The 15,171-nt window shown below is 40.8% G+C and overlaps 1 protein-coding gene across 4 annotated transcripts in view; it reads left to right on the top strand.

Moving 5' to 3' along the window:
* SFXN1 (sideroflexin 1) overlaps positions 1-15,171 on the top strand; it is a 20,173-nt gene continuing 5,002 nt past the window's right edge. Inside the window, exons 1-9 of one of the 4 annotated variants that reach the window (XM_042826106.1) lie at positions 26-41; positions 4,433-4,546; positions 7,268-7,442; positions 8,032-8,202; positions 8,920-9,018; positions 10,026-10,101; positions 11,081-11,166; positions 12,360-12,487; positions 13,004-13,053. In XM_042826106.1, coding sequence (XP_042682040.1) covers positions 7,279-7,442; positions 8,032-8,202; positions 8,920-9,018; positions 10,026-10,101; positions 11,081-11,166; positions 12,360-12,487; positions 13,004-13,053 — 774 coding nt within the window. In that variant the 5' untranslated portion in view covers positions 26-41; positions 4,433-4,546; positions 7,268-7,278. The other 3 variants (XM_042826104.1, XM_042826105.1, XM_042826107.1) reach the window with 3 other exon arrangements.

The following is a 15,171-nucleotide window of genomic DNA, read 5'->3' on the forward strand; positions in this document are numbered from 1 at the left end:
GGGCGGCGGGGCGGCGCGGAGCCGGCAGCGCGCGGGGCGCAGTGAGTAGCGACAGTGCGGGGCGCGGGGCCGGGCCGCGGGTGGAGGTTGTCGCCCTGCCCGCTCTGCCACCCCCGTCCTCCTCGGGGAGGATCCCAAGCCTGAATTCGCCCCTGTTTCCTGAAAGAGGATCCTCGGGTTCCACGCCTTCTCAGCACGCCCGAGCTGCCCGCAGAGCCGGGTGCCGTGTCACAGGGCTGGGAGCCGGGGGTTCTCTGTAGGAGTGTTTATTTTGTTGCTATAACGATGAAGCAGGAGGGAGCGACGGCTGGCTTTGTAGCAGTTTAAAATTGGCTGTGCGGTTCCTATCGGAAATATATATATCCAATAGTAACAAAAACTATGGCAGAAGGTCATGAACGTGTCTGGGTACGGCCTGATAATCCTACCTCAGCTTACCGTAGGGCTGTAGATACAAGCTCGCAGCAATCAGCAATGACACAAAATCAGACCTTGAGTTAACCCTTCTTAGCTTTTTCTCTCTTAATGACGAGGAGGGGTCGGTGTGTGACACATCCCTGCGGTATCCATCCCGCGGTGTGAGCAGAGATGGCAGATTGCAGGCACGCGCTGCTGCAGCTCGGGCATCTGGAAACGGCTTCAATACAGAATGATGAAATCTCCCACCAAGTGACACGCCAAAGATGGCTGCTGTTTTGAGGAGAGCCCCGGCAGCAGGCACTACCCTTCTAACGCAGACTGCTGCGTCTGTTGCTAGGCTACAAACAGGATGTACATTTATAAGCAAAAAAAGTATCTTGCAGCGTTGCCACAATTTGCCTTCTCCAGTGCTCAATTTGTTCTTGTGATTGCAGAAGGAAGAAGCGTAGTGTAAAGATTTTTTTTTTAATTTTTTTTGTAATCTAAATAGGTATTTACTGGATGGAAAGGCTTTGGGGGGAGGAACACTTTGCAAGTGTGTTTGTTAGCATTTGGTGCGTGTTGCATCATACTTCTCTCAGTGCTGCTTCTGTCAAACTGCGATAGCAAGCATAGTGCAAATAGAGGAATACCACTGCTTAATGATCCTGGTAAGTCTGAGAGCTGCTGTTTTGCCATCACATAGAAGTGCTTTCCAACTATCCTGGCTTGATTGACATCCCTGGAAAATGCATTCATTGTGTTCTTTCCTTTGCCAGAACAATTGAAATATGAGTATAGCTGGGTTTGCATTTTTGCTGTTTTGCTGTTGCTTTACCAGAGTATTGTAATTTTAAAGTAGAACGGGTCACCTTTTACTGATCAGGAGGAAGTATGTTTCCTGTTTTTCTTTTTTTCACCTAAACCAACTAGCCACTGTTCTCATGGTGTTCCTCATGGAAAACAAAAATACTGGGTTTGTTTGGGCAAAAAAGGCCTAAAAAGGGCCAGTGTGTTATTGGAGGAATAAAAGTGCCTAACAGAATCTTTCTGTAGTTTCTATCAAAGCACCGTGAGAGGTGCTTCAGCAGAACTGAGCCCTGCAGTAACAAGCAAGTGGCCGTGGTTGCTTTGATTTATAAATGAGGCAGAGGAAGAAGAGAGCTGTTCCTCTCCCCATTTTGTGGTGGTTGGTACTTGTCTGAGCCTAAGGCTTTTTTCCAACCTACATCTCTTGTTTCCCAGAACAGGACATTTTCACAGCCAGCTGCTGGGGGAGTGCTTTGAAGGACGGAGATGTAGGAGCCTAAAAGTGTCGCACCTTGTCTCTCTCTCTCTCTTCTCTCTCTCTCTTCTCTCTCTCTCTCTCTCTCTCTCTCCATGAATCTGCACGTCAAATGATTTCAGCAGCGCATGGCTCCAACTTTAGAGCTATTCTGTAATAGGATTCTGATACATGGGTACTGCTGATGCCTTCTGTTTTTAATCGGTTTTCAGAGAGGGAAAGAAAAGTGATTTTGTTCTCCTTTTTCTGAAAAAAGAACACTTAGCTCCTAGCAGATTTTGTGAATCATGATGTGACCCAAATGCCTGAAGTGAGGGATCTAAGTAAGTCCTGGTAAAGGGTACCATGAAAGTTCCATCTTTCATTCAGCATTTGTGTTGGCTAGTTTATTCCCTTCTTCTACGAAGGCTACTTTGAGTTCTGTGAGTATCACGTGTCCAATGATGTCTAAGTAATGTTATAAATGATTTGGTCTGAGGAGCTGAGATGTGAGATGTTGCAATGTTCATTATCACACCTGCACTGCCTTAGACACAGCCTTCTATTCTCTTGGCCAGCTGTTGTCCTCCCCAGCTTGGTGTTTGCTTGCTTTCTGGATCTGCATGCAAGGGAGGTGAAAGGCCGCTCTCATTTACAGAGTCCGCTAAAATAAGGGAAGGTACTGGAGCTGATAATCTGGACTCTGGCCCCCATAAAACCAAAAAGGAACAGCAAATTCTGTATAGTGAAGCAGTATCCTATCCAAACTGAGAACGTTTGCCAAAGGATCCCCACTCAAGAAAATCCAGGCCTTTGTATCTGTTCAGGAAAGCCTATTTCTGGGTGAGTTTTCAGGCTAGTACCTCTCAAAACATTCTCTCAGACAATATAACGTTTCTCAGCAATTGCAGGCAGTTCTTATCTTTTAGCCATTGTCAGAATCACCTCCCTGCTCTTCTGAGCAGTGGTAGAAGCTGTCTGCATCACTCAAGGAATGGATATTTTGATGCTAGGGATGCTTCTTGACTCAGAACAGTGACTACAGCTTTCAGAAACATCAGGTTACTCACTTGTGTCATCAAGAAATTTCTTTTTTCAGAGCTCTACTTTCAGCTTTAGGTTGGATATTGGAAAAAATCAGTGATGTGTCTGGTGAAGTTTTTCACTTGCAGAATGGATTTTTTCAAGATTTGGGTTAAAATACAGGATATAAGTAACATAAGGAAAGTAGCAAAGCCAGTTTCCTCATTCGAGCACTGCTGCCTGAGTGTGGGTCGCCCAGCTTGAATTCACCCCCTAGTTTATGAGTCCTTCAAGTGCACTGTTAGAAACAAATAGGGTTGACATTTTACAAAACCTCATCTTTTGCTTTCAACCACGTTTCTTTTCATCCATGTCAAAATGAGCACTCAAATGTCTGGGTTGCTCCAAACTGTCTCAGATGGTCCTTGCTACTCTTTTGGCTGTTGCTGCAGTGTGAGAAGCGATCTATGGCAGTCCGTGTGCTGTCTGAAATGCAGTTTGGAAATAGAACACTGCAGAGTGGAACTGACAACTCCTGAATCGGCATTTTTAAGAATTGTTGCAACTGCTACTGTTGACCTTTTAAACAAGGTTTAAAGTCTCCTGCTATTGCTGCTGATTCTGCAGCAAATTTAAATGCAGCCTTTGTACTAAAATTGTTGATCAAGCTTTTGTGGGTTTTATGTAATTATTTTTTAAGAGAGGCCAATCTCACTTCGTTCCAAGCCCTCTTTCCTTCCCATTAATGTCAGTTTACAGTGGGAACTTGCAGGCGGTTTCATCTGATCAAAGGACAGCAGGTTTACGTGTGCTTAGCACTGGGGCATTCTGTTCAAGGTCACTTTCTGATTGGAAAGAGGAGTTGAAAGACACGGTCAAGAAGTGATTCAGTTTCAAAGAAAGATGTTTGTAGAAGGTTATTCAGAATACAGAGTTGAAAATTTCTCTGCAGATGAAGGAAAACCTTATTTTTGGCTGTGAATAAATAAAGCTTCAATATTTTGATGAGTTTGTAATCAAAAGAGTCTGTAATCATCTTGCTGGTCCTGCAGCTGAACTCCTGGCAGCACGTTCCAGCAAGCCACAGCCATTCCCATGTGGGAAGCTGATGAAGCACGTGATTGGAGTTAGCATTCTGAAAAGATGCCTTGATATGCACAAATGGCTGCACTGTGAAACATGGATGGTCGCTGTGTTGGTGCTGGGGAGCTGCAGTGCCAAACTGCAGGAGCACAGCTCTGCCCACAGCAGCTGCAACAATCCGACGGTGCAGCCATTCTTCGTGGCATTGGGAAATGGGGAATGCAGTAGCATGAATGTGCCAGAGGACTCTCGGTGCTTTATTATTGGATTAATTTGCTAGTATGAGGTGCTGCTAACATTGAGGTTTGCAAGTATGTCTGATTCTGTTCAATATTCCCCATTTAGTCAGTTGTTTGAAAGAGCAGAGATGTTATTTCTTTCTTACTGTGCGTTTTCCATGATATTGTGCTTCACTGTGCTATGTTGTCATCCGTGTCATTTATCCACTCATGTAGTGCTGATCCTCCTGTGTTGTGAATGTGACCCCACGGTCCTGTTTAAGTGTGAATTATTTCAGCAATTTAATTAATGCCATCTCTCAAATCCTCTGCTAATGGAGTTGCTTGAGGAGGAGGGGCATTCAGACCAGATTGGGTGATTGTGGTGTTTACCTTTCCACCTTAAAATCTCAGGTGCTGCTAATTCAGTTTTCCTATTTTGCAGGTGTTCTCCCCTGTCACCACTTACCAAATAGAGATAGGTGTGGGAACAATAAATTCAAGTTATTAGTCAACCAAAAAAGAGGTGGCCTGCAGCAGCCCCCTGGCACTCAATAGTGTATGTAAAACAAAGTAAAGCTTTTCACTTTCATTCTGGAAGATCTGTGCATTTACGTTCCCCTTCCACAAACTCTTCACTTATCTCATGGTTCACTTGGGTTTATTTTAATTTGATTTAACCTCGGAGCCCTCTACTACTACTTATCACAATTTTATTATGAATGTTTGGGTAATTTGACCTTAAATCTTGGACATGCTTAACTTACATTGAGGACTATTTGACACAAGTGATGGTATTCTAAAAACATTTTGCTGGAAGTCATGTACGTTTCCAATGCAGAACTCCCCTGGCTGTCCTAGACAAGGAGCACTCTAGCGGAGCAGTGACTCAGAGTCCCGAGACCAACAGACCCAGCAACCTTTCTACTTCAATGCAAGTTTTGTGTGTCACCAAACTGTATTTTTCCAGTGTCTGGAACTTGTTATTGCTTCCTTGCTTGGACAGCATCTGCTCCTTTGTGTGTGCACTGTGGTCTGTCCATACACAGAGTCTTTATGACTTGAAACTCACTTAGAAAAGCATTGTGCCTACTGATAGTATTAAAGTGCAAGTCGGTTGTGTAAATCACGTGATTGAGAAGAAAATGTTGTGTTCCTGAATGGTAGGCACCCAAGGCTTTGATCTCTTTTTGCACAAGAGCAAATCTTTTTCTGGGTGAATGCCAGTGAGACTGGAGTCCATGCGCTCTGCCTTTCCTTTATCAAGACCAGTCCTATCAAAGTCAGTGTTTTTTGTTCCTGTAGTCGTCTTTTTAAACAGACACAGTGATTTCAAGCATAAGCTTTTGCTGTGGCAAATGCCAAGGATCCTTTGTCAAAATGTTTTCCTTTTTGCTGCTGCCATGCTAACCCTTGCCATGCAGCCATGTGAAGTATCTTGTTCCTTGGGATATGCCCACACAGGAGGATGGTGTGTTGGTAGCAAGGTCAGATGTGCTCATGTCAGTTTAACTGGGGGTAAGGATAGGACACGGCTGTGGTTCCCTTCTCTGTTCTCTGGAGATCTACCTCCATCAGGGCAGGCTGAGTGACTTGGAGTGAAATTATACTGAATTAATCTTTGTTGTTTAGATTTGGGTTCATGGCAGAAGTTTGGTATGCAATAAAAATAAATCACAGACAACCCAGTAATATACACAAAGCAGTTTTCAGCACTTGCTGATCAGTGTGAAAGGAAAGCAAGGACCTTCTTTTATGGAGTGCTTTTTTAAGCATTCGTTGGACAGTTTTAAACAGATTGACATAAGCTGTCCAAAGTGGGTTTAATCCTTCCTAATGAAACTGATAACTTAATTATAAGGATATTGAAACAGACTGTCCTGCAAATACTTAGCTGATAGGGAAGTATTCTCAGAATGATTTCCCTGCCCTTCGCAGCTGTCACCATTTTAGTCCAGAAGATGGTCTGGTTTGCTTGTTTTTTGTCATGCTGTGTCTCTATTCTGGAGGCTGGATGGGGCCCTGGGCTGCCTGGTCTAGTGCCAGATCAGGAGGTTGGTGGCCCTGCCTATGGCAGGGGGTTGGAACTTGATGGTCCTTGGGGGCCCTTCCAACCCAAGCCATTCTGTGATCCAATGATATTGGAAAACCCAGTGCTTTACATAATAGGCATGTGGCATACAGCAAAACAGGCATTTAGGCCTTTATTTCTGTAGAATTCTCTTCTCCTGTGACTAACAGATTTTTACACTTAATGCAGAAGAAGAGGGATCATAATTACATTTGAGGGATGGACAACTTCTTCAAGTTTCACAAATATTCTCTCCTTTTTTCCTTGTTTTTTTTTGTTTCTTTGTTTGTTTTAATGATGAAGATGCTCTGCATCCTCAGTTCCTTTCTTCTGATAATTCCTTTTCACATTCTCCACCATACAAGTTTCACCAAATTTACACCAATTCCTCAGGAGCCTTACGGCGTTCCTTAGGTTTGTTGGTTGGAGGTAAAGATCAGTTGTCAGAGTCATTTTGAAGTAAATTTTTAATTTTCTGGGCTTCAAGCCCTCTAAATGCAGAGCTGTGTTAGTTTGGTGCCTGTCACTGTGGGTCTGTTACCATCCTTGACGTGTCATTAGAAGAACTGCTCATGTGTTCATAATGTGGCAAATTGCTGCATTATGTAACCTTTGTTTCTGAGAACGTGGATTTGGAGAAACAGCATTTACTGAAAATATCTGATGTTTGTAATCCTAATTTTTTTTTTTTGCTTTGCAATGCCAGAGGTGTTAAGTGCATTTTGTTAAATGCTACTGTGCTGCTGCTTCAGGCATCTCTTGAAAAGTTTAACTTCCCTTTATGACAACGTGTTCAGCTAACACTAATTCATCACTCGAGTAAAGCAAATTTCTCTTTAATATCTTGTTAATCAGTACATCTACTTCTTAGTGAGCTGCCATACTTTGCATTCTACTCATCCTCAGATTATCATACTCTTACAGGAAAGCATGAAATGTATAAATGTTTTGGGAAGCAAGCCCAAAAATGTAGATGTTTAAATTCTTTAAGTTAGTTTATTTTCTTGTATGAATACCAATCTCATTAAAACTATGATGATTCCTGACATCTGCTTTCTGTACTGCTTTAAAGCTCAGGTCTGCAAGATGTCTCTCTTTTTTTTTTTTTTTTCTGCAACTAAAGCTGTTTTTCACTGTGGGGTTTTATCAGTTTGAGACATGCTAAGAAATAAGAATTCTGAATTGCAAATGTTCATGTTTTCTTCGCAGAGTTTCTGAAGATGTCAGCAGATCTACCATTAAATATTAATATCAAGGAGCCCCGATGGGATCAAAGCACTTTCATTGGGCGAGCCAGTCACTTCTTCACTGTAACAGACCCCCGAAATATTTTGTTATCTGATGCCCAGCTGGAAAGCGCAAGAAAAATCGTGCATGATTACAGGTATGACAGCCATTTTTAGTGCTGGCCCAAAAAGTCATGACAGTGACAAGAATATCACCGTTATAGGTTTAAAAGGAAATATTTAAGACCCTGTATTTATTGCACCACTCTTCTGTCTAGTTTCAGAGCTTGAAACGCTGTCAGATTACTAATGAATGGGGGAATTGTCATCTGAGAAGAACTATTTAGCATTTGAAAATGTGGGAGTGTCTAGTTCTGAAAATAGTCAATAGAACAACGGTTTAAGATAGGCTTTCGAATGTATTTTTGGGGCAGTAAATCAATTAGTAAATCAAGCTAAATTTCCAAAGTTTCATGCTTAGTGGTTTTAGCTGTCCATTCCAGCTCAGATGCAGTACTGGCTTGAGTCAACAGAACTTTGATGCTGGTTGTCACAACCACTGCTGGCAGTTTTAATTCTTCTTGTTTCACCAATTTGTTTAATAGTTGAAGACAAGCTGACTGTAAGGCTAGATTAAATTAGCTTCCTCTGATGCTTATTTTTTCACTGGAAGTTGCAGCATTTTATGTTTATAACAGCTGTGCTTTTTGCTGTTGTCTTGTTTTGTTGGTTTCAATTTGTTCCAAGACAAGGTATTGTAGCACCTGGATTGACTGAAAATGAACTGTGGAGAGCAAAGTATATCTATGATTCAGCCTTTCATCCAGACACTGGTGAAAAGATGGTCTTGATTGGCCGAATGTCAGCTCAGGTGCCCATGAACATGACTATCACAGGTTGTATGATGACCTTTTATAGGTAAGTAGTGGCAGTGTAACACATGAAACATTTCCCTACAAATTAGATAAGTGAAAGTCAGTGTTACTGTCAAAAGAGCATTTTAGAAGATGTATAATAAATATTCTAAAATATAAAATTTTACTTCCTTTTCTCTTTTCTCTCTGTGTTCCCTCATACCCTCACTGATTATTGGTTTCCTCTGGAAGCAGCTGTGATATATGCTCTTGGATGCTTCACCTGATCCATATATCCCACTTTTCCTTCTTATAATGTCTCAGAGATTTATTAGAACAATTAGGGGCACAGTAACTTTTTGAAGACTGAGAAAGTAAACCCTGCCTCTAAAATCCATTTCTCAGTCACTTATGGAGTTTCCGAAGGAAGCGAGTGAGCTGCAGAGGACCAACTCTGGAAAAGTACTCTAGATCTTGTAGAGTTTCATTCTTTTCCTCTGTATGTTTTTGTAGAGAGGTTTGCTACAATGCTTTTGCTGTTATTATAAACCTTTGTCCCAGGTGAACTGCTATTCATTTCCAATGCCTTTTAAAACCAATTCTTAGAAGTAACTTGCACTTCCATTATTAAGACAGTATCTCCTTGACTGAACTGCTTTATTCAGGTATCCAAGAACTGTATGATTACTGCTTGCAGAGGCTTTTTTTGATTTGCCAACATTGTTCTGCTGTTGACTCAACTCTGTTTTTAACAATATTAATAGTTGTTTCTTTTTTCAAGAACGACACCAGCAGTGGTTTTCTGGCAGTGGATTAACCAGTCCTTCAATGCTATAGTAAATTACACAAACAGGAGCGGTGATGCCCCAATTACTGTCAGGTCAGACACTGAACAGATGCTTCTGATGTGTTCACAGGTTCTCTCTCGTAGACTGGAGTATGATTGGTCTTTGAGATGGTAGATAAGTTTGTTCATCTGCATTTATCATCAGTTTGGTATTGTGTAGTGGAAATGCTCAGTCATGGCCTGAAGCAGTGATTGAGCACCTGGTGGGAAGGCAGGGCCAACCCAGGGGAGCTCAGGTGCATGCAATGCAGCTGAGTGACCGGAAGGGATGGAGCCAGGATCCACCCTTTCCCAGACCTCATTTAAGGGTTGGCAGTGGAGGTGAGGGCATCTCTTGCTGGAGATCCCTGCCTACCTGAGGTCTTCCAAAAGTAAGCAGCTCTTTTCCTTCATTTCTGCATCTGTGGCTGCTGTGTTCGGGCTTGTTCTCACTTGCTGTAGCCAAAGACTTTGTCACCCTGCTATTATCACCCCATTTATGTATTACAGTATGTATAGTCAAGAAGCCTGAGAGTGATGAATGTGACCTTCCTTTTTTTTGCCCTTAAAGATAAAATCTAGGGTCTTAATCAGTTCTGAGGCTCTCTTTCTTGTAGATGTCTGGCAGAAGGCAGTGGATTAGAGGATATATAGACTGGCTGGTTGGGTTGGATTTGGGTGTTTACAGCATAGCTGGTCTACACAGATGGGTTTTGGTACTTTTGATTTCAAATGCTATTGCAGGTTTGACCTTAGAAATCCTTCAAAGTGCTCTTTCAGACATAAGAGAAAATGCCATACATGAGTGCAGAATCACTGGAGCCTGGCTCACAGTTAAAATGTCACTTGCTTGTTGTTTTTACTGATAGTGGAAGAAAAAGGGTTAATTTTTGGTTTCATGTGACCATTCCATCCTTAGCCCTTTCTGTGTTGCTGCATCAAGATATGCTTTAACTTTTGTAGGTGGAAGGAACTTAATGCATGTGTGAAAGTTGTTTGTTTTTGAAAGTGGCATGGATATAATTGTTATGCATGTACAAACATTGTTATTTTTGTTTTAGCCAGCTGGGAACAGCCTATGTTTCTGCTACCACAGGTGCTGTTGCGACAGCTTTAGGACTTAATGCACTAACAAAGGTATTGCTGATACTTCTCCCATGCTTATTCAGATTTTGGTGTTCTATGAAATGGCTCACTTCCCCTCCTCTGGCTCTGTCATGCTGTGCACAGCTCCCTCATGGAGTTGTAATTACCCTTGGCAGCTCCCTTCTTTATTTCCCAATCTTACTTTTGCCCCATATAGATGATTTTATATATACATCTGTTTTTAATGCCCTATCCTTGCTGTTTTCATTCACAATATGTATCCAATGGAGGTGCCTTTTTGCCATTGCTTTTAAGGTTTCAAAGTATCTAGCAGCACTTGAAAGTTAATTGCAGTGGATGTAATTACAGTGACGTAGACCTGATACACAGTTGTGCAGCTTGCCTGGTTTTTAATGTACAGTATTACTTCTGGAAACATGGGAGTCTACGCTGGACTATCTGAAGAATGTGTAAAGAGCTGCTTCTCTTAAATATGGAAAACTCAAATTCTTCAAACAAATATGCAGCATGTTTATTAAAAAAAAAAAAAAAAAAAAAAACTATTTTATATCCCTCAGTTTATGCTTTGATATATTGGGCATGGTGCAGCATTGACACCTTATTTGAGAGGTACTATTCTAGGCAGAGTAACTCAGATCATACGAGACATTGACTAGATAAATGGCTTCATGCAGTGAGTGTCCTTAGATGCAAAGCAGCTGTTAGAAATGCTGCTGGCAACCTTGCTGTTGAAGATAGTGAAGTTAAAGTCTATTTAGTGTTGCCATCAAGCTGACAGGCGTGCTCAGAAGCTGGCATTTGTCTGCAATGATGCTACTGAATTCAGGTGGTTTTTGCCTGTCTCCATGACTTAAGTCTTGCTTGTGTCTCTTTTGCCTCTGCCTTACCAGGGATTTTTTCACTGAATTTTAATTTAAAGGAAATCTCATCTGTCATTAATGAGTGAAGCATTTTGATGTGACCTTTGGAAAAAATAATTATGTAATTCTTCTTTTTCTGCTTTTCACAGCATGTCTCACCTCTTATAGGACGGTTTGTTCCTTTTGCTGCTGTTGCTGCTGCTAACTGCATTAATATTCCACTAATGAGACAAAGGTAGGGAAAGAAAAAAAAAATTGCTCATTCTAAAAGAAAGGATGTTATTGAGTTCTTAGATCAGCAAGGTGCTGAAAAAAGGACATTATATTATCTTTAGCTTGTTTCAGAACCTTGCAAAAGCCTTGGGCATGGTCTTGTTTTAATTGTTTGACTGTGACATGTGTAAATAGAATGTTCTCATTCTTTTCAGATAAATACCTATTTAGTTCTTCAGCCTTAAATCTCAACAGTCAAGTACCTGTCCTTTAAGACTTGATCACGTGGGCCCTTTCGATACAAACTGCGCTTTGGAAAAGTAAAATCATTTCAGAGGTGGTGCTTCAAATCCCACATGCAGGAGTTAGAGTATGTTATAGTCAGAGCTCTGTTTGATCTTCTGAGACTACCAAAAACATGCACTTTCTCAGTAACAAAGTTTCACATGTATTCTAACTTGGCAAGAAGTAAGAATAGAAATGAGGGGGGGAAAAACCATCCTCTTAGAAACACAAGGTTGTGAGCAAAAAAGGGAATATTTTCATATTTATGTTCATGGTGAAGTTGAATCTATGGTAGTATTTATTTATTTTTTCCTATAAATGATGGGAAGAAGAACTAAGGCAGTCATCAGTATATTTGCCCTTCTGTCTGCTTCTTGCTTTCTGAAAGGTTTTTCCCCTGTATGTGAGCTTTGCTCAAGTGCAGAATTGTGTTAAAGCTTTGATAGACAATTGTGCAGATACAGAAATGTAGTTTGCTTTGTGCATTCTGGTATACTTCCAAATATGTTCTTGGTGGTTGAAATGAAAACCCAGGCTAGAATGCCAGAGAATTGTGTTTTAGTTCAATGAAACTAATCTGCTTTTATTCCCTATGTTGTAAGTGGGAAAGGACAGACTACTTTAAGAGCAGTCCAGGAAATTATATTCATTCTGATTTTTCTTGAACCCTCTGTCTTCTGTATATTACAGAAACAGGTCTCAGAATACATGAGGCCAGGCTCAGATGTCAGACTGATATGACAAATATTCAGTTGTTCTCTTTTAGCATATTTTGCCCAAAATCTTTCTTTGTTTTTTGGAATTTTTCCTCCAAATGTGAATAATAAAATAGCATAATTCTTCCAATCAAAAGTTTTAAAGAGGAGAAACATGACCAGCAAAAGCAGATAAATGCATGTCAGTCTCTGTTGTATTATTTTTATTCAACAGGGAACTCAAGTTTGGAATCCCCATCACAGATGAGAATGGAAACAGACTGGGTGAATCAACAAAAGCAGCTCAGCAGGCAATTACTCAGGTGGTTATATCAAGGATCCTCATGGCTGCTCCTGGCATGGGTAAGAATAAGTTCAGTCATATACAGCTCCTGATTATAGGTTCCTACTGTGACACAGAGCTGAAGTTCTATGGAAGTGATTTTCTTAGAGGCCCAATTATCTTACAGTTATGCACAATAGTATTTACGTTTGTTGAATTTAAAGTCTGCATTTCTTACTGAAAAACATCCACAGCATGTTACACTGATGTGCAACAGAACAGTGCAGAAATCATGCAGTTAGCAAAGGAATCGTTGCAAATCCTGCTCGAGTGGATCTGGTTTACTGAAGGTATGAGCCAATCACTGAGCTCAGGTTAATTACCTTTACCTGTGAAATTAGACGTTCCACTTACTGGAGGAGTCTACTTATGTCAATAGCAACCTAGTATCTCTTAATGGCAGCGTGAAATGAAACCTCAGTTAATGACAGACAGCTGTGAAAACTGAATTCCAGTGTTGGTTCATCTATACAGAAGATCAAATCCATGTGCCATTATCTCCGAGGTTGATGCATTATCTTTTTTCTCATTTGCAGCAATTCCTCCCTTCATAATGAACACACTGGAAAAGAGAGCCTTTTTAAAGGTTAGTCTGAGATAAACTGTGTACGTGTATTTCACATGCTAAGTTAATATTTTCATGTATTTAAAATACTTTAAGTCTTGGTATTCTCCTCCAGAGCACTCCTGGAGGACATTGTTGTAGAGTGCACTTTACAGGAGCTGCTTTCTTTGTCTTTCACAAATAGAGGTATCTTAGTTCTTTTAATCTTAAAGGACATGAAGAAATTACTTATTTTGTTATTCTGGTGGTTATGCACAAAATGCAGAGTTCTTTCTAGTGAAGGCACTTTCCTCTTACCAAGACTTGGAATACAGCTTATCTGAAAAATAGTAAAAGCTTGTATAATTCTCTTCCCTTCCCCCCCGCCCCCCAAATATCTAGGAAGGAAGCTTTGCTTTGCTGCCATGGTAGCAGTTTGAGTTTGGAAATAATAGTGATGATAAAAATGCCCTTTTCAAATGATCTTTTAAAACAATCTGGGTGTGTGAGCATGGGGTAGATGTGGGATGTGCGTGTGCCATCAAAGATGTTTTCACTGAATTCTATTGCTGCTCAAGTGGTGTGAAGTCAAATCTGGTGCTGCAAATGTATAAACTAACCAGCATGGTACTGTGTGTGCATAAGATGGTAAAGAACAATAATGAAATTAATTATATAGTTGCTTAGATCTGGACAAACAATTTTTAAATGAGGAGATGCAGCCAGGACCAGTTCTCAGCAGTAAAGGGAATTCTGTCTTTGACTGTTGATGTTACTGATTTACTTGCTTGTGTAGCTTCAGACAAACTCTCTGCCTGGGAAACATGCTGGGCAAGCTGGGAGTGACAGCCTAAGTGGATCTGCTTCCTTCCTGTTAGTTCAGAGTTTCCAAATCCTGCCTTGGAAAAGCGCTTTGGGCAGCAGCTGGGAGGGAGAGCAGAGGAAATTGCCCATTTCTATTGGTTTGTCTATGATGAAACTTCCTAAAATATTGCATTAAAATACTTAAAATGATTTCTTCACACTTCTTGTGTGTGGTTGGATAACCTGGTTACATGCATCATTTAAAGTGCTTGTGTATTAGTAGATAAATGGGGCATTAGGAAAACATCCTAGGTGTCTCCCAATTGCAAAAAAAAAAAAGTTTTGTTTTCCTGAAGAGATTTGTGCTGCTTTTTTTTCCCCCCTGCTCCTGTTAACAGAAAACACTGTTGCTCAGAATGAAAAGTAGGAAATGTGGTGTTTGAATCTTAGAGTTAAAGTCTTTGTTGCTTTTATCTCGTTCAAGAAATGAAACTGCAGTGCATCCAAATACACTGACTTGTTTGCAGTGTAAGGAGCCCTGTACTGATTGGGCTCCATAGGTGTTGACCCTCTGTTGGCAAAATAACTTTAAGTGGCTTGTGATATTGCTGTGTCCTTGAGAATGCATTACTTGAACATTATTAACACAAATGCCATCAAGTCAACTGGAAATATGTGACATTTGTGAAGATGTTGAGAAAATTCTCAGGGTTTGAAGACAAATATCTGTTGTTGTTTGTGTGGTGTCACATAAGAGTGTTGTGAATTTTTCAGATCAGCAAAAATGAGTGATTTCTTCAGTGACTGTTCAGTGGTCTTTGGTACCATCATGACCATTCATGCTCACCTGTTCCTCCCCCACAGCCTCAAAGACTGAGCAGAGGCGAAACACTGCTCTACAGGTCATCAGTGGTAACACTTGGTAGAGATTAGTATTAAAGCCTTTAAGGAATGAGCTGCATTTCTAACAAGCAGCTTCTGCCTGTTCTCTCGAGGTTTCGGAAGCACCATCCCATTTGCAGTATTCCAACACCATCCACACAAGCTTTACTAACTCATTTTTCATAGTCTTTGCTTTGCACATCATCAGTGCTCTCGGAAAAAACTTCTTGTAAGCTTGCCAAAGCCTATTAAAGCAACATGCAGGGCCAGGGAAGTCAAAAGGCTGTTAAATGATGAGGAACATAAAGCAATGCTCTCCAGTAAGATAGAGGTGAATACTGCTGGTCTCAGTGATGGCAGTGGGTCATCCTTTGATCTTTAAAATAAGATGTAGGGTCTGTAGTATTATTCATTTCCATTTTCTGACGTGGTTTTGCATGAGCATATTTCAGTTATAGCACTAATATAGCTTAC

The sequence above is a fragment of the Centrocercus urophasianus genome, unplaced genomic scaffold (genome assembly GCF_019232065.1).
Source record: "Centrocercus urophasianus isolate 14NV4802_14NV808 unplaced genomic scaffold, USGS_Curo_1.0 seq_26, whole genome shotgun sequence".
Classification (NCBI taxonomy): Eukaryota; Metazoa; Chordata; class Aves; order Galliformes; family Phasianidae; genus Centrocercus; species Centrocercus urophasianus.